The 13,471-nt window shown below is 37.1% G+C and overlaps 6 protein-coding genes across 11 annotated transcripts; 1 reads left to right on the top strand and 5 right to left on the bottom strand.

The window, feature by feature from the left end:
* Positions 1-884: 884 nt before the first annotated feature.
* On the top strand, positions 885-1,279 carry LOC17879062 (putative defensin-like protein 233). Its single transcript, XM_023777955.1, has 2 exons — positions 885-951; positions 1,047-1,279. The coding sequence occupies exons 1-2, from the start codon at positions 885-887 to the stop codon at positions 1,277-1,279; spliced, it is 300 nt and encodes a 99-aa protein (XP_023633723.1).
* Positions 1,280-1,696: 417 nt separating this feature from the next.
* On the bottom strand, positions 1,697-2,424 carry LOC17878618. 2 transcript variants are annotated; one of them, XM_023779415.1, is made up of 2 exons: positions 2,196-2,424; positions 1,697-2,088 (listed from the first exon to the last, which is right to left on the bottom strand). In XM_023779415.1, exons 1-2 carry the CDS (start codon positions 2,364-2,366, stop codon positions 1,942-1,944), a joined length of 318 nt encoding a protein of 105 aa, XP_023635183.1. In that variant the 5' UTR covers positions 2,367-2,424; the 3' UTR covers positions 1,697-1,941. The 2 variants fall into 2 exon arrangements, with proteins under 2 accessions (XP_023635183.1, XP_006284815.1); XM_006284753.2 differs by having other exon boundaries at positions 1,699-2,085.
* Positions 2,425-3,383: 959 nt separating this feature from the next.
* LOC17880793 (histone deacetylase 14) lies at positions 3,384-6,301 on the bottom strand. Of its 4 annotated transcripts, XM_023778454.1 has the most exons (10): positions 6,217-6,301; positions 6,046-6,119; positions 5,588-5,820; positions 5,426-5,500; positions 4,917-5,018; positions 4,686-4,757; positions 4,552-4,608; positions 4,197-4,448; positions 3,918-4,099; positions 3,388-3,828 (listed from the first exon to the last, which is right to left on the bottom strand). In XM_023778454.1, the coding sequence occupies exons 2-10, from the start codon at positions 6,083-6,085 to the stop codon at positions 3,528-3,530; spliced, it is 1,314 nt and encodes a 437-aa protein (XP_023634222.1). In that variant the 5' UTR covers positions 6,086-6,119; positions 6,217-6,301; the 3' UTR covers positions 3,388-3,527. The 4 variants fall into 4 exon arrangements, with proteins under 4 accessions (XP_006285468.1, XP_023634224.1, XP_023634223.1 ...); XM_006285406.2 differs by lacking the exon at positions 6,217-6,301 and having other exon boundaries at positions 3,384-3,828; positions 6,046-6,199; XM_023778456.1 differs by lacking the exons at positions 6,046-6,119; positions 6,217-6,301 and having other exon boundaries at positions 3,384-3,828; positions 4,917-4,980; positions 5,680-5,818.
* Positions 6,302-6,332: 31 nt separating this feature from the next.
* On the bottom strand, positions 6,333-9,353 carry LOC17878372. Its single transcript, XM_023778458.1, has 10 exons — positions 8,739-9,353; positions 8,550-8,647; positions 8,420-8,465; positions 8,136-8,218; positions 7,973-8,037; positions 7,579-7,640; positions 7,223-7,282; positions 7,038-7,070; positions 6,602-6,667; positions 6,333-6,511 (listed from the first exon to the last, which is right to left on the bottom strand). The coding sequence occupies exons 1-10, from the start codon at positions 9,189-9,191 to the stop codon at positions 6,464-6,466; spliced, it is 1,014 nt and encodes a 337-aa protein (XP_023634226.1). The 5' UTR covers positions 9,192-9,353; the 3' UTR covers positions 6,333-6,463.
* Positions 9,354-9,382: 29 nt separating this feature from the next.
* LOC17877949 (aspartic proteinase Asp1) lies at positions 9,383-11,464 on the bottom strand. Its single transcript, XM_006282897.2, has 8 exons — positions 11,266-11,464; positions 11,072-11,189; positions 10,750-10,973; positions 10,422-10,649; positions 10,191-10,332; positions 9,911-10,111; positions 9,748-9,820; positions 9,383-9,655 (listed from the first exon to the last, which is right to left on the bottom strand). Exons 1-8 carry the CDS (start codon positions 11,436-11,438, stop codon positions 9,537-9,539), a joined length of 1,278 nt encoding a protein of 425 aa, XP_006282959.1. The 5' UTR covers positions 11,439-11,464; the 3' UTR covers positions 9,383-9,536.
* Positions 11,465-11,523: 59 nt separating this feature from the next.
* LOC17880243 (protein ROOT PRIMORDIUM DEFECTIVE 1) lies at positions 11,524-13,450 on the bottom strand. Of its 2 annotated transcripts, none has more exons than XM_023778457.1 (2): positions 12,064-13,450; positions 11,524-11,964 (listed from the first exon to the last, which is right to left on the bottom strand). In XM_023778457.1, the coding sequence occupies exon 1, from the start codon at positions 13,347-13,349 to the stop codon at positions 12,120-12,122; it is 1,230 nt and encodes a 409-aa protein (XP_023634225.1). In that variant the 5' UTR covers positions 13,350-13,450; the 3' UTR covers positions 11,524-11,964; positions 12,064-12,119. The 2 variants fall into 2 exon arrangements, with proteins under 2 accessions (XP_023634225.1, XP_006285071.1); XM_006285009.2 differs by having other exon boundaries at positions 11,524-11,961.
* Between the last annotated feature and the right edge of the window lie 21 nt (positions 13,451-13,471).

The raw sequence follows: 13,471 nt of genomic DNA, 5'->3' as shown, positions 1-13,471 counted from the left end.
TATATAAATATATTGGAGAGAGATTTGGTTTATTAGAGAGGGATTTTAGGAAATTTTTTGATGTAATAAATATTTGGTTTCCAATTTTGGGATTTGCTTGTGATTTAATTACAAAATTTACTTTAAGTTTCTTTATTTATTCAAATGACAAGAGTTTGATTATGCAAATAATACAAAATAAAAGGTTATAAGCCAAAATAGATTTTAGTACAAAATGTACTTCAAAAATGTTAAGATAGATGTAATTAAACGATTTTTTAGATTGGTTAAATTCCGATGTTTTTGATACATGTTTCCTTAAGTTCTTCAACAAATATTTGATTTGGATGACACTATGTATATGTATCATAGCTTAATAATAATAATAATAATCATGAATGGCTGCATCATAATTATATCATCAAAATGGTGGAAATTAATTAATGTGAATTCACATAATCATGAATTTTATTTTCAAACATCAAAATAGGGATTTGACGCACAAAAAATAATTAAACAATAAAAAATTATTTATGTAACTAAGTTTTAATTAAAAAAGAATTGCAAAGAAAAGGTGAATTTTAGTAAGAATTGTGTTTATCGACAAAAAAAAAAAATAGTAAGAATTGTGTTTTCTAAAAAATGGGAGCCGATTCTACTGGGGATCTTGTTGACTTGGCTCCACCCTTGTATGTTCTTTCTTCTCAAATTTATAGGAACAATCATTTTGTTGTGTGGTTCATATACACACTACTAGCTATAAATTGGGCGACACAAATACATACTACTACTAGCTAGTGTGGTTGATAAGAGACAAACAAAAGAACATATTCACTACGAGAGTTAGATAAAAATTTAATAATCTCCTGAAGCAGTAGAGATCATTTTTATCATTTTTTGAGCACATGAGGTCTACTACTTTGTTTATGTTTTCTTGTTTTTCCATCTGTTTAATTCTAAGCCATGTTAAAGGTAATGTTTTTTAACAAGAAATCTATATTACTAATTCTATAGCTAGCTAAGCTAAGAATTTGTTTTGGTTGATATATAAAATATAATAAAATCAGAGGTGGAAGCTGGAGCACCTCCACAAGACTGTTGGGAACTCGTCACATTTCCTGGAAAATGCGGATTTCATGGAAAGAAGAAATGCTTTAAAGAAATGGAAGCTAAAATGAAACAACGCTTTCTTCAATGCACATGTAAGAACTTAAAAGATGAACCCAAACCACCTAAAGACGAACATGACTGCATTTGTCAAAGAGAAAATCCCTACGAATGTAATAATGTCCCGTCTTAGATTTTTCAGCCATGATGTCATGTAGTAAAACTATCATCATGCACGAAGTGATTCACGATTTCGCCCGATGGCTTATGTCCACAGACGAAGGAAACACGTATGGGTATATATTAATCTACAAAACATTGAGCAAGAGATGCAGCTTGATCAGTCCTCTCCCATGACAAACCCCAAATGATTGCTTCTTTGTTTTAAAATTAATTTCATAGCTTTTTCCTTTGGTTTTGTTGACATTTGTCTCACGTTTGCTTTATTCCCAAGATGAATTAGGTTGACCTTTACGACTAACAGAAACTATACATAGGATTTTTTTTTTTTTTTTTTTTTTTTTACATACATAGGATATTTGGTTTGCCATGGTTGGCCGAATTTAAAATCATCTTGCTGCTTCGTAACAAAAAAGAAAAAACTTCTGAGGATCAAATATAATCATAGATTTCAGATATACTAAAGAAAAATCTTTTGCGATTGTGTACATGACGATTTTTTCCTTCTATAATAAAAACGAAGGATGTAAAGTACACGTACGGCTTATTCAACATCTACATATGCGTAAGTATATATGTACAGACAAAGATTTAAGGAAAACTGAAAACGAAAGTATAGTAGTAGAGGAAAACAAAAAACGGAAGAGACAAACAAAAAAAAGAGTTAAAAACAAATTAGAAAGGAGCAGTAGCAATGTCCCAACCATGAGGACTCATAAACATCATTCTTTCGTCTTCATCATCATCATCATCATCATCATTCTTCAAATTCATGCATCGTCCTCTTTCTTCACTAGCTCTTAAACCCTCACGCGTCTCCTGCTTTTTTTTTTTACACATCATCATCATCCATTAATAAGTTAACGTTACAAAGAAAGGAGAGAAACCAAGAAACTTTGAAAACTGATTAATCAAGTAACTAACAATACCTTTGTGAAAATATCCATAGCTTCCTCCAATGTTTTGGTTTTCATAACATAGATAGCTTCTTCACGAGCATTTTCTAATTGATCAAGATGCAGTGTCATCGGCTCCGTCTCTATCGACGGCCTCCTCTCTAGCATTTCCATTCTCTTGCTTACTTCCATCTCTAAGATCATCGATATAGCTTGAAGTCAAAACAAACAAACAAAAAAAGTGTTTTTGATGAATCTCTTTAAATGGTTGATTGATTGATTGATTGATTATATAGGAGATTGCGGACATATGTATATACGAATTTTGTTTTAAAAATATCTAAAGTTTTTATTGAGTAGGTTAAAGTAAGATGCTGTATCACGCACGCAACGTGGCTTGGTGGGGCGGATCGCGACGGTGGATAGAGGACACGTGGCGAGTGAAGGATGGTAGTGAGTATGCACGTGTCGGATTGGTTTTGTATTGCTATGGCCAGTCAACAAAAGAATTCGATTTGCATGAAGATAACGTAACGAGATACTTCTTCTTCTTCTCCTTCTTCCAAGACGATTTTTATTATTTTTATTGGAGTTGGTCGGCGGTTTTAGATATTTTCGTTCTTATTTATTTATTATTTATAATGATTCAGAGAATTAAGTTATTTTTTTTTGGGGCTAAGTTCGCAGATATCATATAAATAAAAAAGTTGAGAATTACTTGTTGATTACCAGATTTAAAGAACAAGTACGTGGAAGTTTTTGATTATGTCATTTACATAGACATGATTAGGTATGACGGCCATCCGTTTTGGACTCTTTTTTAACAGGTTCACTAGAAACACTACCTGTACGCTTTACTTAGTTTTATTATATAAACAAAATCGTAATCATTTATTTACATAAATTAATGTAATCAGTAATGTGAATGTCTACAAACTTTGCATGAATAAGTTAGAAAATACGATGAGAAATAATAGTCTAGTAATAATATAACAAAAAACCAAAAAATGGTCTACTAATTTTTATTAGTACGATCGCCATGTTCATGTTCTAGTCATTAATTATTTAGGTTTAGAAATAAAATTACCAAAATACTTTTAGTGAACATTGATTTGTAATTAACAAAAACCGAAATATAAACAAATTGACTGTGTTATTATTGAACGGTGGGAATGAAGAGAAGAGGAGCGGTTATCACGATTTTTTTTTTACTACCAAAAGAAAATATAAACTCTACATCTCCGTATTGTATATTATTAATTTATATAATCCCAACAGCTTTACAAAATAACATAAGTCCTGATAGTTTAAGACATAGTATGGAAACTATGGAGAATTTCCCAAGCAAATCCTTTGTTATATAAGTTATAAGCAATGAATACTTTTGGCTCTCTCTATTGCATCTCGCACCTTTCTCATTGGTTCTTCATACAAATAGGCTGGGTTATCAAACTCTGATGCCAAGCTTTCTTCTCCAAGCAATGCTCGAAACGAGTCTGCCACAGATGATGAAAGTGACTCAAGGTTGTATCCTCCTTCCAAGAAAAACACACAACGTCCTCCGCACACTTCTTTCGCTAACCGCTTTATATCTTTCGCCAATGAGTAGTACGTTCCTGTCGTGAACTGTAGATTTGCTAGTGGATCCAGGACGTGAGCATCATACCTTAATTAAGCAGATTAAGCAATGAGACAGACCAGTTTGTGAGATAATGATGACACAATACAAAGACGTTTTATTTTACACTCACTCACCCAGCAGAAACAAGAATAAGATCTGGCTTGAACCGTTGAACACATGGAACTATGATTTCTTCAAAAGCACTTCTCATTGCAATATCACCTGACCCTCCAGGTAGTGGTAAATTTAGAGTGGTACCTTCACCTTTTCCTTTACCTATGTCACTGATTTTTCCTGTTCCAGGATAGCTTCCGTCCTGCGTTTTTCAGAATATAAAAACGACTTGTGTGTTGATTTCTGAAATCTATCAATGATCTTAATAAACATGTCATCCAAAAATGTCAGGGGCTTACCTGATGCGTTGACAGAAAGAATATATCAGGGTCCTCAGAAAATGCATCATTTGTGCCATTCCCGTGGTGAACATCAAAGTCAATTATGAAGACGCGCTTCAGACCATGTGCGCGTTGGGCATGACGAGCTGCGATTGCCACATTTCCAAAAACGCAGAACCCCATTGGACCTTTTGGCACAGCGTGGTGTCCTGGAGGCCTTATCAATGCAAAACCAGTGGGAGGATCTGGACTCTTTCTGGATGCTGCGATCTGAAACAAATTATCATAAAGTTACTAAGAAATCTATAACCAGTTCCAACATAATGAAACTGAAGCAATAACAGCAGACTAACATGGTGAAACGAGACATCACCACTGAATCAACTAAAGCCATTCCCGCTCCTGCTGCGATAAGTGAATCTTGAAATGTCTGTCACGGAGGGAAGAAATTTAAGCAGGAACGATGGTTCCACTAGAGATGTAAACCGATGAGCATAAAGCAGTTACCGTGGAAGTGGCATATGTTGGTCCAGAGCCTTCGATGAAAATTAGTCCCGAATCTGAAGCTTCATCCATTGCCTAAACTAAGAATGGCTTTGCAATGGTCAAAATAAAACTCATACATTCTCATCTGCAATCCTACTTACTTGGCTATGTTATGTGTCAATATATTGGTTAGTAATGGAATAAAAAGCTCTGCAGTAAAAGTAATAATATAACATGAGGAAAGTAAACAACCTTCTCTAGGCCAAAGACATAAGCCCTGTCGTGAACATTTGCAATATCTTCTATACTTGCAGTCCTGAAATTTGCGAGTTCAAGAATCTGTGAGCCACGGAGCTGAAATACACAAAGAAAAAGGATTCATATATGGGCATTCACTGATAGTAAAAGAGTGACAGAGATCTTCAGCACATAAAAAGCATAGTGTCCAACAAAAAGCAGACAAGAGAGGAACAATGGAAAAATGAGTCTCTGAAGACACTGATTGGTTCATACAACAATAGCATACCCCTGGCTTACAGAATGAAATATTTAGCATATGATAATAAATGTGCAATATAATAGTGCAGATCATATCATAATCTAACTCCAGAAAGGTGCAAGAACAATCCTACAAAATTATCCACAAGCATAGTGATTCGGAGATTTATCTTGGTCTTCATCCTCTTAAGATTCGACTCAATATTGTAAATTATAATTAGTGAAACTTCCATAGCTACACAAAGAGAGGGATCGTTTCATACCTTAGGAGTGAGCTCATTCTTCTCAAGAGCACTAACAATGGCAGGAACTCTTGCACTGCATTCTGGATGTGACTCCTATGAGCAAAGGAAAGGTTGCTTAAGAAAGGAAGCGAAAAAGAGAATTGAGAGGGAGAGAAGCAACCAAATATTGCAAGTCAAAACCTTGTTATGACCCAATGCTGCAGATACACTATAAATGAGACGAGCATCGGTTAATTGCTGGATAGAAGGTAAGAGAGGATCCTTGTCTGTACCATATGAGCAACAAATAGAAGAAGCTCCATTGGGTTTCAATAGGTGTTTTCTCCATAAACTCAATTCATTTCTCGAATCGAAACCAATCCAAGGCTTCTTCTTCTTCCATATGCGTCTAGTCCCAGAGATTCCAGCACTTCCTAAAGCAATAAAATGTGATATATCATTTCACGAAATATCCCAATTATATGTAAGGAGAACATGTGTTGCCAATACTGTGAATTGAAACCCTTCCCGTCCATGTTTTTTTTTTTTTTTTTTTTTTTTAAGAGGAGCAGACATAACTAAAATTCACAAAGATCTATCTAATGGTTTACAAAGAAGGCAAATTTTGAAAGCGTCGAACTAAGAAAGTAGAAACTTACCAGGAACAAAGTGAGGTTGGGCGATTAGCGCCATGGACATGAGTGCGTCCCTCAAGCTCAGAGTCAGAGCTTACCTAAGTCAAAAACAACAAAAGAAAACCAAAATTTTGATTAATTTTCTTTAGTGGATAGGTTTTGTATGGTCCTAATTCCTTCCACAAGAGCACACACATTTTTGGTACGTTGAAAACTGAAAAGGAGCCTCTGATTTAATTAGTAGTGATGTTAAGGTGCTGCACGGATCACTTGATCATGTGGATTTCTGTTTTGTTTATGGATAATACAAATGATCGAACCCAAATTATCCATTCCATTCTGAAGGCAAAATGAGTTTTTATAAGAAAACAAAATGATAAGAGAAATTAATATTACAAATGAGGAGCAACTATGTAAACGCTAAGCAGTCCCTATGAAAGCTTTAAATCCTTTCCCCAAGAAGTGATTCAAGGAGAGCCGCCTCTTCCTCCTGCCCAAACATCAATAACCAAGAAGTGTTTCAACATCACTTTACAAACAACCTCATATTTTATAATCTTTGTTTTTATTCTCTACGTACCACCAAGGCATTGAATTCGGTTTCCTCGTCTATGGCGCTGATCACAGCTGGATCATCTAAGAGCTCCTGCAAACCCATTGGCACAGAATGGTAAGCTTACTTCATATTACTGATCACACAGAAGCCTTACTGTTTGGATTACAAGAAATTCTCAATTCTAAATCCAGAGAACCAGAAATAATCAAGAACTAAGTTCACTTTCCCTTCACTCTATATTGTCTACTAAAATCACTTGTATAACATGTACGTTCGTCAAGGCCTATTGCATAAATACTTAATTCAGTTCTAACAGTCTTCTTTATTCTTTTGTTGAATTCACATATTGGTCAACGCCTAGTGGTTCAACTTTGCTTAAAAACCTTTTCATTAACCCAAAAGAAACGGTATGTGTAACCAAGTTGCGTAGAAAAAAAGTACAAAGTGGACGTTCACTTACATCATCAGCAATTTGCAGCAGCCCATCTTGATCCTGCATAGATGAAATTACTATTTACCACTCTGTTTTTCTACATTATATTCTAAACGATTCCATATCTTTTTCTATGGAAGTAACAACATCTTCTGCTACAGCTTGGCATAACTGTGTCTGTGACAAGAAACAACCAATAATAAGAAGCTTACCTTAGCAGCAACAAAGAGAAGTGGATCTGAAGGTGTGTAGACCATATAGTGTGATCCATCCTGAGATATAATTCATATTTAGACAACGGAAAAAGGGGCACATCATACATCTTAGTTTCATGTTCTACAGAATTTGAACTATACATATATCACAATCAGAGTGTAATTGTCAACTTTGGATCCACAATGGAGCACTAAATACAAACTTGCTTCAGAGACACATTGAGAAATTAAATTTCATGTATTAGTGTTTTGAAATATGCTATAATAGTGTGAGAGAGCCAAAAGATATTCAGACTTGTGTAAAGGCACCTCAAAACATATCAATAAGCAAAATGCCAAAAGCAATGGTATACCAGATGGAAACACGTAATCTCAATCCCTTCAGTTGGCAAGCCTTCAACATCTTGGCCATCATCTACAAAAAGTTGTTGCTCAACACATTTAATAATCTGAAAAAAGTATGACACAGAACTTAAAACTACAAGTATATGAACAGAACCATAAAATCATCTCACGTTAAGAATAGTTTGTGAGATCAGAACATCAGAGGAAGAATGCAGATAATCACATACATACACTAAAATGGAAGTTCACATGACCATAGTTTTGATATTTGATACATAAATATAAAGCATGAATTCCCGCAAGCCAAAATCATTTAGCAAGCTAAACTAGAGCAGACGCCAGAGAATATTAATTAGAAGAATTTTCATCATGTGTAAATATTAGAGGAAAAAGCGTGTTTGCCTGTGCGAAAATCAAAGACATTATCTTCGGTGTAGCAAAAGCCTCCCCTTGCAGTGTAACAGAACCTGATTTAGAGTGATAATAACCCATTGAATGGGTATCAGACACAAAGAGACAATAGGATATTCAAAAATATCATGCCGAAAACAGGGTACAGTCATACCCGCTGTGAACTAGATGCATATGGATCTTTGCAAGAGCAAAAGCAGCAGCAGGAAGAAGAGCTTCAACCTCTTCATCGCTGACCTAAACGGCAGAACCATAGAGGTTAGGAAACAAAGGTCCCAATAGAAGAGATGTTCTAGAGAATGACTATTCTACAGAGGGTGACTTGTTGAACCAATATCAGAGTTCTCGAAAGCATAGTGTTCATGCATCCGAAAAGGCCTCGCCTACACTAGGCTATGTGCAATGAATGAGATAAAGATTGTTGGAGAGAGAACTTACAGCTGACCATCCATCAATATTCGTGCTCTTCAAAATCTGAACTGGCCTGAAGCAAGGAGTGAATCAATCAAACAGAAAAGACGAAGTAGCTAAATTGATAAGAGAAAGAGCGAAAACAGCAGTTACTCACGTATCCACAGGGCAAAGAAGCATACAATCCTCTCCTTTACTACTAGTAAAAACTCTTCTTATCACACAATCCAAAGGGCTACTGTTTGTTGGATCAATCTGTCTCAAAACAAAAACCTTTTTAGATTCTCTTTTTTTCTCAAACACCAAACTTATCAAGTCCATAACCAAAGTGAAATTTTAGACTCACCACAGTGGCGATTCGCTTCTTAGAGGCCATAAGAACCCTACCAGTTTCATCAATCACAAACCCAGCAGGTGGTTTAGGTATGGTAGGAGGAGAGTTAAATGTTGTTAGAGACCGCGAAGAAGAAGAATAATCAGAATCAACATCTTCGTCAAGACCATCTGCATCTCTCAATTCCCAATCCTCCACAGGTTTCGCAGTTTTCCCCTTTTTCTTACGTTTCTTGTTCGTACTACTGTTACTATTGCCACTACCCGTTGAGGCCTTCTTCGTCGGCTGTCTCGTTTGCGGATTCACCGCGGATGTGATGATGAGACGAAGACGGCGGGTGCTCTTCGGAGATGAGACAGATAAAGAGACGGGAAACGAAGAAGACGGGTTGAGAAATTGATGGATATTGGAATATGAGAGAGTCGAATTTGGTGAAGGAGAAGTTAAGGAGTATGAGAAAGCCATCGAAGAGAGAAAGAGAGAAACTTGGGTGCTGCTTCAGAGAGTGGAGTGTGAGCAAGTCAAGTGAATTCGCCGGCCGGAGATATGTGTTGGTAAGTTTCGACCGTCAAGTTGTGATTTTTTTTGAACAGTGTATTTATCAAAAACCAAACTTTTTTATTTTTAACTTAAAAAGTTTGCACAAGAAAAAGTCATTAATCGTATCATAGGAGGAGTTGAAGCCATTCCAGTTAAACCAAATAGTGAAAGAACATAGTTCTCGGAGCATTAGGCACTTACATAACATGTCTCAATATATGATCTAATTACAACTATCATCAGCTTTTGGTCCCAACTATATAACATTTTTCAATATTCATATACTTGAGCAGCTTTTAGTGAAGCAAGTTCATCGCAATCTGCTGGCATCCACCCGATTGATTGTTTCTCGTTATCGTAGATTATCATCTGATCTTGCATCGATATATCTGTCGATTCAAATAGAAGAAAAGGGAATTAATATATACCTATACCCGAGACCTCAAGATCCTCAATTTGGTAGTTTAAATAAAGACTATACCGCCAATGAGGTTTAAGTTCTGGAGACCTATTTCTGTGCCATTCAAGATTCCCAAGCACACATTCCCTTTCATCTGCAACATTTTAATAAACCATTTGTTTGGCATTGTACAAAAAACACAAGATCGTGGAATAGATGGGAAACGTGGAACAGAAATGCTTACAGAAATAATTAGATAAGCTTCTGGGGGTATCTCAAACAGAGTTTTTGATCTCCAGCCTGTTTTGAAGCTAAGAGCTAGAGGCTTGAAATACTTCTTGACTTCTTCAATGCTCATGAATGGTCTACGTCCTTGCCAGCATAGAGGCAGCGTGTGATCATCACGTGCTTCTTTCAATGCTTTTCCGCTTAGTTCTCTCTTTAGCTACAAAAAGAACAAAAAGACTTGATGAAAAACTAGTCTCTTTGCTCTTTATCTTCCAAGGTTACAGCAAGTTCCTTACCAAATATGTTACGGCTTGGTATGCCTTGGAATTGAAGTATGTGTAAGAACTTCCACTGTCAAAGACTGTTAACAGATTCTTCAGTCCCGTTGTTCTTCCCCCGAATAGAAGTTCCCCTCCCATTGCAGGAGAGTAATGTTTTCTGACAAAGAAAGTTGCAAAATTAGCGCAAAAAACAAGAAAAGGGTGACTGGGTCAAAGATAAAAATAAGAGAAGGGCTATATAATTACGAGTATTCACGTGACATTGGTGTCCAAGAGACTCTTGAAGAATCATAAAGATCGTTGCCAAAAAAGAGAATTCCTCCACCTAAACTGCTTAGGCAATGACCAATAACATTCTTGACATAACCTTGGCTATGAAGCTGCGACAGAATACTTACTTTCCCCCTACCAAGTCCCAATACTCCATCTAGAGGATGATGACTCGATGCCCCTGGGATTTGATCGTACCCGCATCTGTTACACTGAAAACTCCACTGAGAGCTTGCTAGGAACTACAATTGCTTAAATCAATTTGAAAATTGTCGGTCCAAGGATTGTAGAAATAGAAATATACCCTAGAGCAAGACGGGGAGTAAGCCGGAGACCCTTTGTATAGTTCAAAGAGAAGACATCTCGAACAAGAACACCTAGAGAAGATCCTCCATCAGCATACTCAACCTCATAGTCACATTGCTCTGGAGTCTCACATCTCTGGTTACCATTCAAATGCAACGCCTTACACAGTGGATCATTGCAAGGAATAAGATCGCTACTAGGCTGGTAAAGTGGATGAGGCGCCTGATACCGGAAAAGGTATCGTAAATTCGTATGGTTACTATACTATGAAAATGGATCTAGAAAAAAAGAGAACTGAAGATGAAAAATTATTATATTACCTCCAAGCAACGAACACAAGGAGCATCACATTGGAGCCAAGTGAGATCACTACCAGTATCAAGATCAAGATAATAAGGTCTTGGTGGTTGTCCTATGTGGATAGTAACATTGTAATATCTGTTCCAAAAACAAAATTTAGAGCATTTCTGAGTACGCAAGCAATAATGTTGTGAAAGAGTTTGGAAATATATACCCAAGAGGATAAACGTTGCCATTAACTGGGAACACTACTGAAGAGACAGCTCTGGTAAATCTATCAGAGAATCCCGCTGTTCTCCTCCATCTGAAATCAACTGCCGACGAATAACCCAGAGCCAGACACATAACCATCAACACAATCATAAAACGGACATTCATTTTCTCCATCTTTTTCACGGCTTGTGGCAAAATAATAAAAATAGAAAAGTAGTTGGTTGTATTAGCCAATCACGTGATGGTGATGATGATAATGGAAAACGACAAAGGCCAAGACATTTACGAGTTTGAAGATATTTATTACAAAGAATTGTCTTTTTGTTGATGCTTATGGGGGTATTCGCATAAGCAAAGAAACCTTTTTAGTTGGTTTTCAACAAGTAGACAGGTAATAAGGATTCTTAGCTTAAACCACAGGGGACTTGTGGAAAAAATATTCCAGGGTGTTTCTTAGTATCTGCGAAAATCAACAATCGAGTTAAGGAATATCGCTGATGAGAAAGAGTAGAGCCAAAGTATATCTTGCAGCTGAAGTAAGCCATCTTGTTGGCATCTTTCTTCCATTCACTTTGACACAGAACAATGATTGAGCTTCACAATCATTTCAAGTTTCTGTAATCCATCCCAATCAAGAAGCATCTTTTCACAACCATCAACTCATCATCAGTCCACTTCTAGCTTTCTGGGTACGAATCTGCTATTTGAAGAGAAGAAAATGATAAATTTCAAACTCAACAACATTTTCATTTGGTTATAATCCCATCAGAGGAAAACTATAGTGACATAAGGATCTTACAGTAATGCCCAGAGAATGAGGGTGTAGATAAACCAACAGCCAAGAAAATTGTATGTTCATTCGATATCATCTTCATCATCCAATCCGTTTCTGTAGCTAACTAACTCTGCATCAACCTTGGCCTTTCTAGGACTCATCAACACAAGCTCAGCTAATCTCCTCCTAGCTAAATATACATCATTTGGTTCTACCAATTCCCCTCTCTTATATGCCTCTCTTAAAAACACCGTATGAAGCTTCCCGTAATTCCCACGAGTCGATATGTAAAATATCCCCTGATGTTGCAGAAGAAACTCTTTCAACTTCTTAGGCAAATTCATAACATTCCTAAAATGAGCAATTCTCTCAAGCGTGATCTTCTTCTCCACAGTCAAAGACAGCAACTCATGGATGCAAGCAACAGCTCTCTTCTCCAATCGATTCTGTGCTTCCATTGATCTCAAATCGTAGCCTGATATATCCTCATATGGTGACCAATAAGGAAGTCTCTGCCATTTCCAAACAGCGATTCGAAAATACTTTCCAATCTTAAATCCAGGAGGAAAATTCACAACGAAGGAGAATCTAACATCCTCTGCATCAATACCTTTTGTTCTATACTCAATCTCTCTAACTCTCTCAATTGCACAAATCGATAAACTAGGATCTTTCTCCACAATCTCAATGTACTTATCTCGAGTCTCTTCAGCATCAATGAGCCGAAAGAACTGTGGATGTTTCAGAATCACAGAGTACTCGAAATCTTCAGGGAGTCCAAACTCAGTCCGAGCAATCCTGACATGTTCAAGACGGATCCGACCCGTATTCGACATCATAATGAGTTTCCGCAACCGGGTCACGGCGTCGGGTATTTGGGTGAGAACAGCTTCGTGCTCGTGACAGATTTGATCCAAAGCCTTTCGGGTTAATCGACAATAGAGGATTCTTTGAACAGGGTGCTCGTATATCTCGAAAACGTGTGGGAATTTGAGGAGGAAAGCGCCTGGCTCGTGTTGCTTGAAGCCGAGACCCAGACGGCGAGCTAGCGTGTCTAGAAGAGAGATTGCGATGGTACTGTTGGGTTGAGAGAGTATCAAGCTGTGAAATTTGATGACTTTACGGATTTTTTTCTCCACTTCCATGTAATTGTCGTAGCCATGGTCACGAACTCGATCCTGCTTTCTGGGAATGGTGGTGGATTGGGAAAAGGGTTTAACGAGAATTTGATGGATTGAAGGGAGAATCGTCGTCGCTAGTTTGCTCTTAGGGTTTAAGGTTACTGAAGCATTTCTCAGAAAAAGCTTCATCCTTTTTTGGTCTGAGTGGGTCGAGTCAGGGTTGGGTATTCTAGTTCAGCATCACTCAGAGTCAGAGACCCTCTCTCTGTTTTACTAGGTTTGGGTCGGAAACTGGATACCGGGTCGGATCC

The sequence above is a fragment of the Capsella rubella genome, unplaced genomic scaffold (genome assembly GCF_000375325.1).
Source record: "Capsella rubella cultivar Monte Gargano unplaced genomic scaffold, Caprub1_0 scaffold_7, whole genome shotgun sequence".
Taxonomy (NCBI): Eukaryota; Viridiplantae; Streptophyta; class Magnoliopsida; order Brassicales; family Brassicaceae; genus Capsella; species Capsella rubella.
This window is presented reverse-complemented; position numbering and strand designations above follow the sequence as displayed.